This window comes from Chlorocebus sabaeus, chromosome 17, assembly GCF_047675955.1.
Source record: "Chlorocebus sabaeus isolate Y175 chromosome 17, mChlSab1.0.hap1, whole genome shotgun sequence".
NCBI lineage: Eukaryota > Metazoa > Chordata > Mammalia > Primates > Cercopithecidae > Chlorocebus > Chlorocebus sabaeus.
Genome location: NC_132920.1, coordinates 60,170,891 through 60,190,874, shown reverse-complemented (window position 1 = coordinate 60,190,874; position 19,984 = coordinate 60,170,891). Strand labels below are relative to the sequence as shown.

The 19,984-nt window shown below is 40.2% G+C and overlaps 1 protein-coding gene across 9 annotated transcripts in view; it reads left to right on the top strand.

Moving 5' to 3' along the window:
• The first annotated feature begins 2,782 nt into the window (after window positions 1–2,782).
• Window positions 2,783–19,984, top strand: part of RAB23 (RAB23, member RAS oncogene family) — a 35,081-nt gene continuing 17,879 nt past the window's right edge. Inside the window, exons 1-4 of one of the 9 annotated variants that reach the window (XM_073006109.1) lie at window positions 3,681–3,845; window positions 3,960–4,039; window positions 15,088–15,307; window positions 17,818–17,903. In XM_073006109.1, coding sequence (XP_072862210.1) covers window positions 15,153–15,307; window positions 17,818–17,903 — 241 coding nt within the window. In that variant the 5' untranslated portion in view covers window positions 3,681–3,845; window positions 3,960–4,039; window positions 15,088–15,152. The other 8 variants (XM_073006110.1, XM_073006106.1, XM_073006108.1 and 5 more) reach the window with 8 other exon arrangements.

Here is a 19,984-nt window from a genome sequence, read left to right as displayed (position 1 = left end):
ACCCCAAAAACAGGCCTAAGAACTTATATACCATTTTTTAAAAGGGTGATAAGTTGTGGAGAAGTGATAAGACAAAGGAAGAAGGGGTGGGATTTGTGAAGGTGGTAAATTGTGGCCGATTAAACTATATGAGGGGAACTATTGGAAGACAAAGGTTATTTTGCAAGGTTTGTCATATGACTCAAGTTGGTGCTTTGGTGATAGGAATCTCCTCCTCCTAGTATGGGATGGGGAGGAGGAACAACTTCACAAAGGGAAATGTATAGCCTGCTTTTAGGCAGAAATGGGAAAAGCAGAGTGTTTCTTCTGTTCTGCTGTTTCTTAATTGCCTTCAGCTCAAAATAATCCTTACGATAAAGTGGCATATTTTGGGGTGGCATATTCTGGATCTCCTTCAATGTCCAACAGTCCCAAGGAAGTGGAAAAGTGGGGAGGAAAGAAATGATTTTGGGAGAACTCTTTTTCAGGAAGTTTTTCTCAAATTCGGATCTCAGACGTACTCTCTGAGACCCTCTAGGATTTTCTTTTTTTTTTTTTCTCCCATTAAAAAGAAACTTGGCAAGATATACATAAAACATACAATGGATCATTTTTAGCCATTTTTAAGTATACAGTTCAAGAGAATCAGGTATATTCACATCATTGTGCAAGCATCACCACCATCTATCTCCAAACTTTTTTCATCTTGCAAAGCTAAAACTGTAGACATAAAACACCCACTCCCCATTCACCACCTGCCCTTCCTTCCCCACAACCACTTCCCACCCCCCAACTGTCTCTACGAATTTGACTACTCTATGTACCTTAGATAAGCTGAATCATACAGCATTTGTCCTTTTGTGACTAGGCATAATGTCTTCACGCTTCATCCACGCTGTAACAAGTGTCAGAATTTCCCTCTCTTATTTTTGAGACAGGATTTGCCCAGGCTGGTCTTGAACTCCTGGATTCAAGTGATCCTCCCATCTCAGCCTCCTAAGTAGCTGGGATTACAGGGATACATCGCCACGCCTGGGTCCCTCCTTTTTTAAGGCTGAATAATATTTTACTGCATGCAGATGCCACATTTTGTTCAGCCATTCATCCACTGATGGACACTTGGGTTGCTTCCACCCTTTGGCTATTGTGAATAACCCTGCTATAAACACGGTTGAACAAATGTCTTTTTTGAGTCCCTGTTTTCAATTCTTTTGGACATATACTCAGAAGTGGAATTATTTAATCATATGATAATTCTATTTTTAATATTCTGATGAACCATACAATTTTCCATAGTGGCTGTACCATTTTACATTCCCACCAGCAGCACACAAAGGTGGTAATTTTTCCACATCCTTGCCAACACTCTTATTTATTTCCTGTTCTGCTTTGTTTATAATCATCATTCTAATGAGTGTGAAGTTGTATCTCATGGTTTTGAGTTGCATTTCCCTCATGATTAGTGACCTTGAGTCTCTTTTCATGGGCTCATTGGCTATTTGTATATCTTCTTTGGAGAAATGTCTATTCAAGTCATTTGCCAACTTTTTAATCGTTTTTTTTTTTTTCTCAGAAAGGGCATCAGCATGTTACTCAAATTTAAGAGACTGCCAACCAAATCCTAGAGATAAATCTGTTAGCTACTTGATATTAAATTTCTTACAAATACTATTGCTATTATAAGTAAAACAATCTCCACTTAATTTTTAAAATTATTAAGTGTGAAGTATAATTCACATACAGAAAAATGTGCATAAGAGTACAGCATGAATTTTCACAAATGGACACGCTTTTATAACTAGCGCCAAAATCAACAGAGAGAACCTTACTAGAAGGAAGCCCCTCTTTCAGTTGCTAACTGGAAGCCCCTCTTCTAGTTGCTGACTCCTTCCAGTCACTATCCCCTGCCCACCAAGGTAACCATTATGCTAACTTTGAGCAGCTTAGTTCTTCTGTTTTTGTACTTTATAGAAATGAACTTACGCCATGTGTACTTTTGTTGTCTTTTTATGCTGGGCATTAGGTTTCCGCAGTTGATCCACGTTGTTGCCCGTAATTATTGCAGATGGTTCTTTGCGTTGCTGTATAGTGTTTTATTATGCGAACCCTGTGTAATTTCATTCATTTATTCTATTGTTGATGGTCTTTTGGGTTATTCTCATTAAGGAATTATTACAATAAATGCAGCTACGAACATTCTGATACCTGCCTGTCGGTGCACCCTAAGTATTCGTTTCTCTTTGCTGTATATGGAGGCGTGGGACTGCGGGGCCATAGGGTATGCGCCTTTTGCAGACAGTCCCAAACTGTTGTTCAAAGGAATTGTTCCAGTTTACATTCCAGCAGCAGAGTAGAACAATGCAGTGACTTTACATCCTGGCCAACACTTGGTATTTTCCATCTTTTTTTTCTATTCTATTTTATTTTGAAATATAAAAACAACTGAAGCAAACAAAGTTGAGATTGCTTTTGCGGGACCTTTTCGTTTTTGGTTTGCTTCTCTGAATAATTAACCATCTCAGGCTTCTATTTTGCCCAGCCAAATCCTGCAGGCTGTGTGTGTGCGTTTTCGACTTTGTTCGACATTTTTTGCTCACTCGGCCACTTAAGATGTCATCTGGTCAAGAAAATAAGGTATGTGTACGATGCAGGGCAAGCCCTTTGAGGACTCCGGAAGTGTGATAACTCTGTGAAACTTATGCAGACCGTCATTGGCCTATTTCTCTTTTCTAGAGTTCACGATCTAGGATAGATCCTGCTCGCCTCTGGTCTCCCCACTGCCCTCCCGGGATCCCTTGGAGGCGCCTGGAAAGCTGAGCTGTCGCCCGCCACCCGCCAGAACATGGGCGGGGCAGGGCCGCGGGTCTGCACAGAGCACGCGCAAACGAAGCACGGCGCATGCTCCGCAGCGCGGCGGGTCCACAGATGAGGGGAATCGAGACTCCCGCGCCCCACCATCCCCATCGGAGCTGCTGCTGAGCCCCTGAGCCCTGGCTACCAATAAAGTTCGTTTAAAAATCATAATCATTCTTAAGAGAGCGAAAGAGGGTGCGAACTAGCCGCGCGGCCCCGCAGGGAGAACTGGCGCGTCGGGAGGAGGCAGCGGCGGCAGCGGTTGCGCCGCGACCAGGAGGAGCTGGTGGCGCCAGGCGGCGGGTCCGCGGCGGGCGGGGGACGGTGAGTAGCGGCTCGCGCTGCGGTGCAGCGGCGCTGCACTCACTCGCCCTCTCCAGCGGCTGGGGGTTCGTCCGGCTCCACTGGGGAAGAGTCAGCTTCTCCCCGGGGTCCCGGGTTGTGCCTTACTCTCGGGAGTGGGCAGGGGCCTCCAGGCCCGGCTCCCCCATCCCCGGGTTCGAACAGCCGAGCGCCGGCTCTCCCGCCCTTGAGCACCGATCCCAAGTTCCAGCTAGAGAAGGTGGGCGGCAGCGCCAGCCCGGCGCCCCCTCCCAGCTCCCAGCGGTCGGTACCTGGAATTGCCAGGTGGGCGGGAAAGAGGGATGGAGCGGGGGCGGCGCTGCGGCCCCAGTCTGGCCGAGAGTTCGGCTTTTTGCCTGCCCCAAGTCCTGAATGGGGAAGGGGCGACCCAGGCTGGGCCAGACACCGGTGAGGGCGTGAAGTGCTCAGGTTTGGTTTGAAGGCGAAGAGGGTCCTCAGCTCCATCAAGGCATGTAGACTCCTCCCTGCAGTGCGACCCCTCTTTACCCGCGACCCCACCCTTCCCTAGTTTCTTGCTCATAGAGTGCTGGAATATAAATGAGCCAAATTGTGCTGTTCCATTGACACTGGTTGCTACAGACTTAACTTTACTCGGAGATCCGAGGAGTCATCGGCAGTTCCCTGGAGTAAGAACGTGAGAGCGTGTGAGAGTAAGAACTTCCTTATCAGGAGCTAGTGAAGTGGCAGTGGGGTCTGAAAAGGGCTGTTAACTTCTCTAGGTTTTTATATGTCTCCTAACATCTAGGTAATTTCATTGACCCTAGGAAGTTTTTCAGTATTTTTACAAATATAACTGTACTTCTACTTCAATAAAGGCCGTTGTGAGAAAACAACCTTTTGATTGGTGAGTTAACTCACCCTTTGCTTTTCTAATTTATTAGACTGCGTTAGCAAAATGTTAAGTTTTGGGGTGTTTATATAAAGTATTATTGTCAAGGTCTTTAATTATACTCAGAATTATGCTTATTTCTAGGAACGTAATTGTTTTGATCTAGTGCTTTAAGTCTATGGAGTAGTTTCTGAAAAGCAAGAGTCCGACTGTTAACATTTAATTTGGCTTTTTTCTTTAAATTTATTTTAAGGAAATTAATGTATTATTTTTAAAAGTATATGGTAAAATTGATCTTTTTTTCGGTGTACAGTTCTGCGAATTTTAGAGTCATGTAACCACCACTACAATAAGGATGTAGAACAAATCGATCACTCCCCGCCCTCACAGAAAAAAAACCTAATGTGATCCCTTTATATCATACTCCTTACCCCTGGCAATTATTAATATTTTCTAGAAATGGAATCATAACAGTTGGTAATCTTTGGATATTAGCTTTTTTTCATTCAGCAAAATGCTTTTAAGATTTTTCCAAGTTGTTTCATGTATGGATAATTTCTTTTCTTATTGCTGAGTACTGTTTTATTATGTGGAAATGCTACAGTTTGTTTCTACATCTGTCCATTGAAGGACATTGAGGTTTTCAGTTTTCTGTGATTATGAATTGATCGGCTATAAATACCATGTAAAGGTTTTTTGTATGGACATGTTTTCATTTCTCTAGGTTATTGCTACAAGTGGATTGCAGAGTCATATGGTAAATGTATGTTTAACTTTAAAAAAAACTGTTAAACTCTTTTCTGGAGTGTGTCATTTTGCATTCCCACAAGCAACATGTGAGAGTTCTAGTTGCTCCACATACTCCCAGCATTTGGTAGTGTCAGTTTTTTAAGACTTAGCCATTTTAATAGGTGTGTAGTGGTATCTCATTGTGGTTTTAATGTGCCTTTAACTAATGGCTAAAGATGTTGTACATGTTTTCATGTGTTCATTTGCCACATGGAGTCGTTGGTGAGGTATCTGGCCAAGTCTCTTGCCCTTTTTTAAATTGGTCTGTTTTCTTATGTTGAATTTTGAGGGTTCTTTATATGTTCTGGATACAAATTATATGTCAGTTACATGTTTTTCAGGTATTTTCTTCCAGTCTGTCTTTTCATTCTAACAGTGTCTTTCAGACAGCAGTGTTTTTAATTTTGGTGAAGTCCAGTATCAATTTTTCCTTTTATGGATCTTCTGGTGTCATGTCTAAGAACTCTGCCTAACAGGTCAAGATTTTCTCCTTCTAAAAATTGTTTTATACAAGTATTCCATTTAGATCTGTGATCCATTTGAGTTGATTGTATAAGGTGTGAAGGTTTACTTTTTTGCTTATGGACGTCCAGTTGTTCCATCAGCATTTGCTGAATAGACCTGTCTTCTCTCCATTGAATGGCTTTTGCACCTTTGTTAAAAATCAATTGGCTTTATTTGTGAGGGTCTATTTTGGGCCTGTTTTGTTCCACTGATTTACTTAACTTTCCCTTGGCCAGTATCACACTTTGTTAATTTAGCATTGTAATGTCTTTAAACCAGGTAGTATAATTTCCTCCAGTTTCATTCTTTTTCAAAATTGTTTTAGCTATTCTGATTCTTTTACCTTTGTGTATAAAGTTTAGAATCAACTTGTGGATACAGAAAAATTTGCTGGAGCTTTGATTGAAATTGTATTACACCCACAGATCAATTTAGGGAAAATTGCTAAGTTTACTTTGTTGAGTCTCCCAATCCATGAACATGATATGTCTTTCCATTTATTTAGGTCTTTGATTTGTTTAGTGTTTTATAGTTTTCAGCATACAGATTGTGTACATGTTTTGTTACATTTATACCTAACTATTTAATGTTTTTTGAGCTATTGTAAATCTCATTCTAAAAAATACTGGTTTCAAATTGTACATTGTATGTGGAAATACAATTGAATTTTGTGTGTTGTACATATGTCCTCTAACTTTGCTAAACTCATTAGTTCAGGGTTTGGTTTTTAAATTTTTGGTAGATTCCATGGGTTTTTCTACAGAGATAATCATATCACTTGTGAATAGAGAAAGTTTTATTTATTTTTTTCCTAATCTGTGTTTTATTTATTTTTGTTTCCTATTACAATGACTAGAACTTCATGTATGATGAATAGGAGTAGTGAGAATAGATATCCTTACCTTGTTCCCAATCTGAGGAAAGCAGTCTTCTAGAATTGTTTTATGTTATAGATGCTTTTTTTTTTTTTGAGACAGAATCTCACTCTTGTCATCCAGGCTGGAGTGCAGTGGTATGATCTCAGCTCACAGCAACCTCTGCCTCCCTGGTTCAAGCAATTCTTGTGCCTCTGTCTCCTGAGTAGCTGGGATTACAGGTGAGCGCCCCCACACCCAGTTAATTTTTTGTATTTTTAGTTGAGACGGAGTTTCACCATGTTGTCCAGGCTGGTCTCGAACTCCCGAGCTCAGACAGTCTGCCGCTGCGGCCTCCCAAAGTGCTAGGATTACAGACGTGAGCCACTGTGCTTGGCCTATAGGTGCCTTTTACCAGGTCGAAGAAGTCCCATTCTATTTCTAGTTTGCTCAGAGTTTTTTCACAAATGTTGAATTTTGTCAAGTGTTTCTTCTGCACCAATTGATACTATGTTGTGTTTATATGGTGGATTACATTGATTGCTTTTTGAGTATTTAACTAGCCTTGCATTCCCAAAATAAAGTCTACTTGGTTGCAATGTATTATTGTTTTTAAATATTGCTGAATTCAGTTTATTAATACTTTGTTGAAGATTTTTGCATCTTTGTTCAGAAGAGTTTGTCTAATTTTCTTTTTTGTAGTGTCTTTTTGTGGTATCAAGATAATGCTGGCTTCATAAAAAGAGTTGGCAAGTGTTTCCTCGTCTCTATTCTGGAGGAGATTGTGTATATTGGTGTTAATTTTTTAAATGTTTAGTAGAATTCGTCAGTGAAACTGCCGGATCCTGTAGATTTCTTTCCGAGTTTTTACATTACAGATTCAATTTCCTTCATAGTTATAGGGTATTCAAATAGACCTCTGTTATATTGGGTGAATCATGGTCGTTTATGCTTTTGAAGAATTTGGTTCATTTTGTCTGGGTTGTCACATTTATGTGTGTAGGGTTGTTACGTTATCCTTTTGAGTCTGCAGAGTCTATGTTGCTATCCCCTATTTTATTCCCGGTATTGGGTATTTGTGTTCTCTCTCTTTTTTGTGTTAGTCTCACTAAAGTATTGTTAAATTTATTGATCTTCTCAAAAAGCCAGCTTTTTGTTGCATCAGTTTTTCTGTTTGCAATTTCATTGATTTCTGTTCTTCTTTTTTAGTATCTTCCTTTTTTTGCTTGCTTTGGGTTTACTTTGCTCCTCTAGTTTTTGAGGTGAGTGCTTAGATTATTGAGTTGAAACTTTTTTCCTTTTCTAAGGTAAGCATTTAGTGCTCCAAATTTTCGTGTCTCAGGCTGGGCACGGTGGCTCACGCGTGTAGTCCCAGTACTTTGGGAGGCCGAGGTGGGCGGATCACTTGAGCCAGGAGTTAGAAACCTGCCTGGCCAACATGGTGAAATCCTGTCTCTACTAAAAATACAAAAATTAGCCCAGCATGGTGATGCATGTGTGTAGTCCCAGCTACTTGGGAGGCTGAGGCAGGATTGCTTGAACCTGGGAGGGGGAGTTTGCGGTGAGCCAAGATCGGGCCACTGCACTCCAGCCTGGACTGCTGAGTGAGATTCTGTCTCAAAAATAGTAATAATAAAATAAAATATATTTTCCCATTTCAGCAGTACTTTAGGTGTGCCCTACTAAGTTTCACATGTATTTTCACTTTCATTTAATAAGTTTTTTTTTTTTTTTTAACTTTCCTTGTGACTACTACTTTGAATATTGGATTGTTTTACAAGTGTGTACTTTTAGTTTCTGTCTGGAGATTTCCCTATTTTATCTTTCTGTTATTGATTTCTAGTTTGATTCCATTGTGATCAGTGAACACATTCTGTATGGTTTCCATTATTTTAAGTGTGTTTGAGACAGGAGGTCGATAGCTCTGGTTCCATAAGATACAGGTCTTAAAAGATCCCCACTGACAAAACAGGATGCAGTAAAGAAGCTGACCAAAACCAAGATGGTCATGCAAGTGACCACTGGTTGTCCTCACTGCTCCTTGTATGCTAATCATAATACATTAGCATAGTAAAGGTTACTGCCATTAGCACCATGACAATTTATAAATGCCATGGCAATGTTTGAAAGTTACATTATATTGTCTGAAACGTTCTGGGAATTCCCTATCCCTTTCTCAGAAAACTCAAGAATAATCCACCCCTTGTATAGCATGTAATAAAAAAAAACCCATAAAAATAACTAACCACCAGCCCTCAGGGCCGCTCTGTCTATGGAGTAGCCACTCTTGTATTCCTGTACTTTCTTAATAAACTTGCTTTCACTTCACTCTGTCGGCTCACTCTTGAATTCCTTCTGCACAAAGCCAAAAACCCACGTGGCCTCCTGGGCTGAACTCCAGTTTTGGGGTTTGCCCTGTGACATGCTGATGTTTGTTTTATGGCCCAGAATATGTTCAATCTGGGTACTTGAAAGGAAGTATATTGTGCTGTTGTATAGACAGTTCTATAAATATCAATTAGATTCTGGCTTTATTGTGTTTTTAGAATCTCATTTTGATTTATCTGTGTGTTTTTGAGTGTACCTGTTTGTATTATTGTTTTAGTGGTTGTTCTTGGTATTACATTACATACAGTCATGCATTGCTTAACGATGGGGATGCACATTATGGTTTTGTCATTGTGTGAACATACTAAAACGTACTTACACAAACCTAGATGGTATAGCCTATTACACATCTAGGCTGTATGCTAGAGCTTATTGCTCCTAAGCCACAAACCTGTACACTGTTACTGTATTGAATACTGTAGGTACTTGTAACACATTAGCAAATATTTGTGTATCTTAACATATTTAAACATAGAGAAGGCATAGTAAACATATGGCATTGTAATTTTAAGGGACCACTGTTGTATATGCAATCCATCATTGACCGAAATGTTATGTGGTGCATGACTGTATATGTGATTTATCACCATAATTTATCATTGCAGTCAATGTTTTACAAATTCAAGTGAAGTGTAGAATGCTTACCTCCCTTTATAGTCCTTTATCCATCCCCATTTATAATTAATTGTCTTAAATATTTTCCCTGCATATATTGAACACCACATTGGACAGTTTTATAATTTTTTTTCAACTATCAAACATAGTTTAGAACATTTAAGAAGAGAAGGGAAGTCTATTGGATTTAACAGTATTTTTGCTCTTGCCATGTTCTTTCTTTTGTTCTGATATTCCAAGTTCTTTGTTTAAAAAATTATTTCCTTTCCACTTGAGAACTTCCTTTAGCTCTTCTTTTGCATTGGTCTGCTGTCAACAAATGCTCTCAGTTTTCCGTCATCAGAGATTACCTTGATTTCCTTTTCATTCCTAGAGGATATTTTTGTTGGATATATAATTTTGAGTTGACAGTTCTTTTCTTTCAACACTCAAAAAATGATGCGCCACTTCCTTCTGGCCTCCATGGTTTCTGAGGAGAAATTCACTGTCATTCAAATGACTTTTCCCCATCCTTTTTCTCTGGCTGCTTTCAAAGGTTTTGTCTTTAGTTTTCAGAAGTCTGACTTTGATCTGTTTAGGTCTAGATTTTGACTGGTTTATCCTGTTTGGGATCTACTCAGCTTCTTGAATCTGTAGCTTTGTCTTTTTCCATATTTGGGAAATTTTCAGTCATTATTTCTTCAAGTCCTTTTTTAGCCCTATCTTCTTCCTCCTCTCCTCCTGGAACTCCAATGACAGAAATATGCAATTTTTTTGTGGTTTAGTTCCACAGGTCCTGAAGGCTTTTTCCTTTATTTCAGCCTTTGTTTGCTTGGCTCAGATTTTATGTTCAAGTTCACTAATTCTTTCCTCTGTCCTCTCTATTCTGCCGTTGAACCTATCATTGAGTTTTTAAAATTATGGTTATTATAATTTTCAGTTCTACTTTCCATTTGGTGCTTCTTTATATCTTCTGTTTATTTTTGAGACTCTTTATGTTTTACATTTGTTCAAGTATATCCATAATTGCTCATTGACTGCCAGTTAACTTTTTATGTTTAAAAACCTTATTACATAAATCTAATGTCTGTCATCTCATTGCTAGTGTCTATTGATTGTCTTTTGCATTTGAGTTAAGATTTTCGTGGTTCTTGGTGTGCTGAGTGATTTTCAATGAAACCAGGACATTGGGAGTGTTATGTTGTGATTCTCTGGTCTCATTACATACTCTTTTAGCTTGATTCTCTTCCTTTGATGTGCTCCAAAAACAGGAAGGGTGGGGCAGTACGTCTTTACTACCAGGTGAGGATAAAACTCCAGGTTTCCTGCTTGCCTTCCGTTGAAACATAGTGGGCTGGGCTTGGTGGCTCGTGCCTGTAATCCCAGCACTTTGGGAAGCCAAGGCAGGCAGATGGCTTGAGCCCAGGAGTTTGAGATCAGCCTGGCCAAAATGGCAAAACCCTGTCTCTACAAAAAATGCAAAAACTAGCCAGGCGTGGTGTGTGCGCCCGTAGTCCCAGCTGAAATGGTAGGATTGCTTGAGCCCAGGAAGTTGAGGCTGCAGTGAGCTGTGTTTACCCCACTGCACTCCAGCCTGGAGTGTAGAATGAGACACTGTCTTAAAAAAAAAAAAAAAAAAAAAGAGAGAGAGAGAGAGAGAAAGAAACTGAGAGTGGGAAGAGCTCCTCTTACTACTGGTCATGATGACTCTCTACTGGGGCCACCGATACCACCCTGACTGGGAGGAGGTGACCCACTGACACTGTGGGGAGTCAGCAGATGGCCTTATTACCTGTGAGAGATAGTGGAAGTCCTGACTTTCTAATAGGCTTCATCTGACACCACCCCAGCAAAAAAGTGGAGGTAAAAATGGGTAGGGATGACTGAATTGGTGGATGGGTGGAAGTTCAGCCTCCCACATGGTCTCCAGGGATGCCTTGGTGGTGGTTGGGCAGGGGTTGGGGGAGCCTTCATTTCTCCCCAGTGAGGATGAAAGTCCTCCCCAGTCCTCCCCGGTTGGTCTTCTCTGACACCACCCCATTGAGGGAGTTGGGGTGCATCAATATAGCCCTCACAAGGGTAGGGGTGTTTTCTAGGTTTCTTTCTTTCTTTTTTTTCTTTTTTTCTTTTTTTTGAGACGGAGTCTCACTCTGTTGCCCAGGCTGGACTGCAGTGGCGCGATCTCGGCTCCCTGCAAGCTCCGCCTTGCTAGGCTTTCCCTTTCCTGCTCCTTTGCCTCAAGAGAGTAGCTTTTATGTTTCTTTTTGTCGTTGGTGGTGACATTTCCTGGTTACTAGCTTCTCTATAATCCAGTCTGGGATATATGAGGTAAAAAGAACTCAAGGAAAACTCATTACCATGTTGTTCTTTGTGCCTTGTGGTACCTTTTCACTTTTCGATGTCTAATGTTTGTTTATTTATAATATTCACAAATTTTAGTTATATTTAGAGGAAGGAATAGGGAAAAATGTCTATCATTTCAGAAGCAAAAGTGAAGTATTATCTTTAAAAGGATAAAATGTGATAAGAGTTTTGTTGTTGCCTTTTTATGAACGTAACAGTCTTCTTGGGTGAAGAATTATTTAGGTAGAGAAAGGAAGTTGCTTTCTAGGAACTGAACCAGTGTGAGATACAGCTGGATGAACAAGGGTCAGCTCCTGGTCAGAATTTTATATTTGACCCTGTGTCCTGAAGACTACATCTTGTGTAGGGTAATAGGATGGTGATACTTGATGTCCGGATTGTACCCTAGACCAGGGGTCCCCAACCCCTAGGCCGTGGACTGGTACCATTCTGTGGCCTGTTAGGAACCGGGACGCACAGCAGGAGGTGAGTGGCTGCAAGCATTACACCTGAGCTCCGCCTCGTCACATCAGCAGCAGCATTAGATTCTCACGGGAGCCCAGACTCTATTGAGAACTACACATGTGAGGGATCTAGGTTGCAGTGCTCCTTATATCCTTATGAGAATCTAACTAATGCCTGATGATTTGAGGTAGAACAGTTTTATCCCCAAACCATCCCTCCACCATGCCCCCCACCAACCTCCCACCTGTGGAAGTTGTCTTCCACCAAAACAAGTCCCTAGTACCAAAATGTTTGGGAACCACTGCCCTAGACCATCTGATTGTATACACAGAGGATAAGATGTAGGCATCAGGCATCAGGTTTTTTTTTTTTTTTTAGACAGGGTCTTGCTCTGTCATCCAAGCTGAAGTGTAGTGGTACAGTCATAGCTCACTGCAGCCTTGAACTTCCGGGCTCAAACAGTCCTCCCACCTTAGCTTCCTGAGTCGCTGGGACTACAGGCTCACGCCACCATGCCCGACCAATTTTTTTTTTTTTTTTTTTTTGATAGAGACAGGGTCTCACATGGTGCCCAGGCTGGTCTTGAACTCCTGGCCTCAAGCCATCCTCCTGCCTCAGCCTCCCAAAGCACTGGGATTGCAGGTGTGAGCCACTGCCCCCAGCCAAGTATTTTTAAAAAGTTATCTAGGTGATTCCAATGTATAGCCAAAATTGAGAATCACTAGCGTAGGGTATTGGCTCTGACATTTACCTGAATGTAAAATCACTTGGGATGTATATCCATTTGGGTTCTCCAGGAAGCAAATATCAAGATGGAATTAGAAATGCAAGAGATTTATTGGAGGAAATGCCTGAGAAGGATAAAGAGGCTGCAATGCTAGTTTTTTATACTTGTAAAAGGATGAAGAAAGATGGGGTGGAAAGAACCCCAGACTGCAGTGCATTTCTGAAAAAATCTCAGCTAGTCTGATGGGAGCCCCAGACCAAAGAGGATCCACGTTGTGCAGAATTGGCCCAACTCAAGTGGCCCTGCCTGTTTAATCTTTCCCTGGGGAGAATGTGGCCTTAACGGGAGTGGACAGTGCAGTGGATCCTGAAGGTGAGGTAGCAGAGACTGCCAGCTAGCAGCTCTTGAAGGGAGAGCTAAGCAGCACCTTTTGTGCTTGTTCTATAAACCAGATTCCAAGGCCTCCTGTGAAATTTCTGATAAATTATATCTGAGGTGGAGACCCAGGACCATACTTTAACAAGTACTTTTAGGTGATTCTTATGATCACTCAGGTTTGTAAAGTACCGGAGACAATTGCTGAGACTATTAGGGACAAAAAAAGGAATGTTCTTCACATTTTTGGACTCTCTTGGTGGAGTGGTTGTATAGAAGGATTTTAAGTTAAAGTAGTTGAAATATAATAGCTAAATGGGCAGTAGCCTAACTAGTAATTTTAAGAAGAAACATGAAGAAATTGAATTTCTGTTCTTTTCATTCCTAAAATGCAAACAGTGCCCATTCTATTGCTTTCATTGTATGTGTAACTATAAAGGTTTGAAACTAAAGCAGGAATGTGTGGTGTAAGATATTTATTTGTACAGGATTCATTGTAAGCCAAACACTAAATCGTTATAACTAACAGCCCAATGCTGACACATGGTCATACACTATTATACGAAACCTTCTTTGGGGTGCTTTTTTAGGGACATTGATTATTACCTGTGAGGTTGAAAAGCGATTTCCACAGATTTTGAATTTGTTGCCTATTTGGTGATACACTATGGAGAATTTACAATGTTTTTTAAAATTTTATTTTAATTTTTTTAGAGATAGCATCTTGTTCTATCACCCAGGCTGGAGTACAGTGGCATGACCATTGCTCACTGCAGCTTCAAATCACTGGGCTCAAGGGATCCTCCCACCTCAGCCTCCCATGTAGCTGTGACTACAGGCATGCACCACTATACTCGGCTAATTTATTTTATTTTATTTTTTTTAGTGGCGACTGGGTCTCCATATGTTGTCCAGGCTAGTCTCAAACTCCTGGCTTCAAGCGATCCTCTTGCCTCAGCCTCCCAAAATGCTGGGATTATAGGCATGAGCCACCACACCTGCCCTATTTGCATGTACATAATGAGATGTCTTGGGGACAGGACCCAAGTCTTAACAGGAAATTCATTTATGTTTCATATATGCCTTATACACATGGCCTCTTTTATACAGTACTTTCAGTATTTTTGTGCATGAAATAAAGTTTTGACTCTCTTTTGACTGTGACCTGTCACATGTCAGATATGGAATTTTTCCCTTATGGCATCATGTCAGTGCTTAAAAAGTTTCAGATTTTGCCACATTTCAGACTTCAGATTTTTGGATCAGGAATGCTTAACTAAATTTTGAATGCATAACTTTCACTATGCTGAGTGCTCTACATGTATCATTGATCAACAACCGTATGAGATGGATATTATTGCCAGGAAACAGAAGCCTGAAGAAGTTAAGCAACGTGTTCACTAAGAGCACAGAACTAGCAAGTGGTGCCTTTAAAGAATCAGGCATCGGCCGGGCGCGGTGGCTCAAGCTTGTAATCCCAGCACTTTGGGAGGCCGAGACGGGCGGATCACGAGGTCAGGAGATCGAGACCATCCTGGCTAACACGGTGAAACCCCGTCTCTACTAAAAATACAAAAAACTAGCCGGGCGAGGTGGCGGGCGCCTGTAGTCCCAGCTACTCGGGAGTCTTGAGGCAGGAGAATGGCGTAAACCCGGGAGGCGGAGCTTGCAGTGAGCTGAGATCCGGCCACTGCAGTCCAGCCCGGGCTACAGAGCAAGACTCCGTCTCAAAAAAAAAAAAAGAATCAGGCATCAAGTCTAATGACCCTAATCATCGTCTCTATGAAAGTAGATCTAGGTATTTATTGATATATGAATGCCATGCATTGTGCTATTGATGAGGATTCATTCAAAAATGAATTGTGTTATTGCTGTACCTTTCAGAGAATTTACATTATTTAAAAAGAGTGGGGGGGGGGCCTCAGGTATGAAAACACATCCTTGCAATGCAATGTGATGATTTCTTGATAAAACAGTTTATTTTGTACATTTTTATGAAAAAATAATTTCATTTTAAACCACAGATTTGAGAGAGAAGATCTGATCTCCTGGAATTAGAGTTGGTACAGAAACCATTTCAGCTCCAAAAATGTTGGAGGAAGATATGGAAGTCGCCATAAAGATGGTGGTTGTAGGGAATGGAGCAGTTGGAAAATCAAGTATGATTCAGCGATATTGCAAAGGCATTTTTACAAAAGACTACAAGAAAACCATTGGAGTTGATTTTTTGGAGCGACAAATTCAGTAAGTACTTGGCTGTTTTATTCCTTTGGCTTTGATTTATGAACTGTATCCAAGACTTATTGGAATAATAGTTAACTACTTGCAGTGGATTTCGAGATGTGGCCACTAGTGGCAGTGCTTATGCGACCGTGATGGTGGTTTCATCACGTGTGTAACTTTACCCTTTTTTTTTCTTTCATCTCTTCCCTTCCTCTTTCACTTTTTTTCTTTTTCTACTCTCCTTCCCACGTTTTTTTCTGTCTCATATCTGTTTTAGATTTATTGGTGACACCTTGGGCATGTCTTAAACACAAACTGATGCTGACTCCAGTGAGATTTCCAACTGCTGTTTTCTTTGGAATGAAAGTTGTATTACGGGCTCCTTTTTATTAGAATGTCTGTTCTCTTTTTGAAACTAGGCAAGACTACGGAAGTTAGAGAATTAATAGTTTGCTTTACTCTAAAGAAATAAGACAAAATAAATTTGGGAGGGCAAAATTTGCCTATGAGAAGGAAATCTTACTTTAGGAAATTCAGTTGGATTCTAAAACACATCAGAGTAATATTTTTTGTCATTAGTCCTGAGAATGTCTAAGGATATTTTAAATTGTAGCAGACAAACTAAAATGTATTACCCAAATAAGAAATACTACAAACCTGGTTACTGGCCCAACTTTAACATCAAAGATAATTTTATCATTTTAAAGATTAATTTCTAGTCTGCATTCTGTTACTCTCTTTTAAAAAATATTTCCATATTTGCTTCCTCCCTCAGAACATATTTTAAGAGCAAGCATTTTAAGTCTTGATGATGTTTGCTTTTTGTACTTACTACCTGAAACCAAATAAATATTTAAGTATGCAGTCAATCCTTATTATTTATAAGTTCTGCATATGCAAATTCACCCACTTTGTTTTATTTATAATAAAATATTTATTTGTAACTCCAGAATCAGTATTTGTGTGCATTTGTGGTCATTTGTGGACATACATAGAGCAGCAAAAAATTGAAGTTGCCCAGCGTGCACTTCCCAGCTGAGGTCATCAAACAAGTCTCTTTGTTGTTTTAGCCCCTCATACAGTAAACCTGTGTCCCTTCTGTGTTCTGTGTAATGCCCCAGTTTTTACGTTTTGTGCTTTTTCTTGGTGATTTTGCTGTTTAAGAATGCTCCTAAGTGTAGTGCTGCAGTGCTGTCTAGCATTCTTAAGTATAGGAAGGCTATGATGTGCGTTACAGAAGAAATAAATATGTTAGATAAGCTTTGTTCAGACACGAGTTACAGTGCTGTTGGTCGTGAATTCAGTGTTAATGAATTAACAATATATATCAGTAAGGTGTCTTAAACAGAAACACATAAAGCAAGGTTACGTATTGATCAGTTGATGAAAATGTAACCAGGGGTTCTCAAGAACCTAACCCTGTATTTCCCTTAGGAGCAGTGGTTCAGTATTTGCCAATTCAGTGTTCACACTGGCATAATAGAACATAACTACTGTGAATAATGAGAATTGACTATATGACAAAATAGAGTAAATTTTAAGTTCAAGGGCAACCAGGGAGCCAGGGAGGTAAATTCCTTTTTTTTTTTTTTTTTTTTTGAGACAGAGTCTCAACTCTGTCTCCCAGGCTGGACTGCAGTCGTGCTCCACCTCCCAGGCTCAAGCAATTCTCCCATCTCAGCCTCCCGGGTAGCTCGACTACAGGCATATGCCACCACACACAGCTAATTTTTGTATTTTTGGTAGAGACAGGGTTTCACCATGTTGGCCAGGCTGGTACTGATCTCCTGGCCTCAAGTGATCCGCCCACTTTGGCCTCATAAATTGCTGGGATTATAGGCGTGAGCCACCGTGACTGGCGGTAAATTGCTTTTTTGCATTCTTATTCTCATTTTATCACGAAAGCATCAGAACCCATTGGAAAGATGTAGGGAAAGGAGAGCAAGCAGTGACCTAAGGGAATTTCCCTTCCCAAGACGTTAATCTTAGACCACCACTACCTGTGACTGTGTCAAAGAAAAAAACATGGCAGATAAATCCAAATCACGTGGGAAGCTATAGCTTTAGGGGAATGTTTTTCACTCTTTCACTGTTGGTAATGATATCAACATCTGAGAGTACTCAGTTTTTCAGGGTGAAACTGACAGTATCCATGTGGTCCCTGACTCAAGATGGTTTGACTCAAGAGTTTTTCAACTTTAGCATGGGTTTCTTGAGACATAGCCCCGTCATAAGTTGAGGAGCATAAGGATTTGTAATGGTTCAGCTTATGAGTTTTTTGAATTTACAGTGGTTTAATGGGGTGTTAAATGCATTTTTGACTTAAGGATATTTTTGACTACAATATTTTCAGCTTACAATGGGCTTACCAGGATGTAACCCCCAATGGGGTTTATTGGGGCAGCCCATCGTAAGTCAAGGAGCATTTGTAGTGTTAATCTCTTCGGATTTGAAAATGAAAAATATACACAAAGCTATATTACCAAAAACATTTTCCTTTACATATGAAATGAATTCATCTCTTGTTTTAGAGTTAATGATGAAGATGTCAGACTAATGTTATGGGACACTGCAGGTCAAGAGGAATTTGATGCAATTACAAAGGCCTACTATCGAGGTAAAACACAGGATTTATTTACTTATTTTGTTTGGGCACATTATTTTGGCTAAATAACTAATTTTGCTTTCTTTGTTTCCCATATAAGCGTTTCTCTTGAAGAATAGTTAAAATAATTTCGAAGTATTTTTTAAAACCCCAGTTCGTTATTCTTCTAAAGATCTTGCATGTTAGCAAATAACACCTGTACTGTAGACAGTTTATCTCTGCCTTAGAACTATGTGACTCATGTAGGCTTTCCCAGGCCAAATCAGTAAGAAGCTCTTAAATGCCTACTTTGACCCCAAGAAAATGACTGTATAGTCAGAGAGTGGAAGCTAACATATGAGAAAGTAAAGCCCTGGCAAATAAGATGGCATTTGTTATGACACATGAAGTCGCATGGTAAAGCCTTTTCAGTGCTGTAGGAGTTCAGAGAAGTATGAGACACCTGTGAAAGGAAGGAACCATGACTAAAGAATTTAAGGCTCTAAAATGTGGGCTAAAATTTTTTAAGAGGCTAAATTAAACTTCCGAATGGAACTTAAAAGTTTCCTTTAACATCTTCTTACAAAATTTTGCCCTTTTCTTTTGGAATTTAAAACACCACTTTCAGTGTTCCTGTAACTCAGCTGCCAATAGTGATTAAAGTGAGAAAACACAATAACAAAAGCTTGGTGGAATACCATGTAGCATTATAGCCTGCTGATGCCAAGTAAATATTAATTGATCATTCATATTGACAAGCATTTAATACTCTGCATTTCACAGATGCTGTGGGAAATAAAAAGGCACAGCTGACATACTGATTATTCCTTCTATGACGTCCCTCTTTTCTGAACTTTTCACCATGTCATAATTAAAACTTGTTTCCTAAAGATACAACTTCCTCTGCTGGCTTCTCTAAGGGAGGCTTTTTACCCATATCCCTGTATACTCACATTGTTCAAGACTTAAAGGATGTTGGGCAAAGGATGTCTTGTTTCTTACGACTGCTTCCAAACCATTCCTCCTCTTTTCTCCTTCAAAAACTTCAGCACCTTGAAAGTCCAGGTCATGAGACTTTTACCCACCACTAATCCCCCTGCTTGCAATGGTCCATCACCTTCCTTTATCCCTCCTTTGTGATAACACTGGCATCTGGCTCAGTTTCTTCTCCACAATTGTTTGGGTTGCTTTTTGAAAATTCAGCCTATTGCTCATTTCCTTGTTGTTTTCAAGGCCAACAATTGTTTCATTACCCCAAAATCTAAACCTCTGTAGTCTCCCACTCTGACCACTACTGCCTATGCTTGTGGCTTGCTAACTTTAATACCCAGACTCTGTCTTGAAACCATCAAGAGCTTCTGTGTTCATTGACCCTACCACTTTTTAAATACGACTTTCCACATGGCTTTACTTCTTTCCTTCCTCAATTTAGTTTTTCTAGTCCTGTAAGCATTTGCTTGCAAGGACCTTTAACTCCCTGACCTGCACTCTCTGCATAATACTTGCTCAGCAAAATGCCCAACCCAGTTAAACCCGACTATCTACCAGTCTGTATCCAAGCACCTGAACCATATAGAGAATATCAGACAACCATTCAGACTGAACTTTGAAGCTGCCATCACATAACATTAATGAGTATGGAGTGCTGCCAGGCACTCTCAGTGTTCTCTACTCAAGTCTCTGTCATTTTCCAAAAGAGCTCTTTTGTGTTTTCTCTTGCCTTAACCTTGGGAATCCCTTCCTCCTCTCCACTCTCTGCCGATTTCTTTGCTTCACTCTTCTTTGAGAAAATAGATGGAATCAGTGAAAACTGTTTTATCCTTCCCACTATCAAATCATGTTCTTGGCTAAAACTCTTCAGCATCGTATACACAGGACTTTACAACTGTGTTTCTCCTTGTCTGTCCAGTGTCATCTGCTGATTCGTCATTTGTACTTCACCCTTGAGAAATCCCCCATTTTTTTCTTTTCTTTTTACACTATGCCTGGAATGCTTTCTTATCTCACTTGTTGGCTCAAGTGAATTCAGTTGTCCTTAGGAGACAGTATCATTTTGGTTACTTTTTTTATAAAGTGAAATTCTACTGGTTCATCACACAGTCTCATTTTACTTA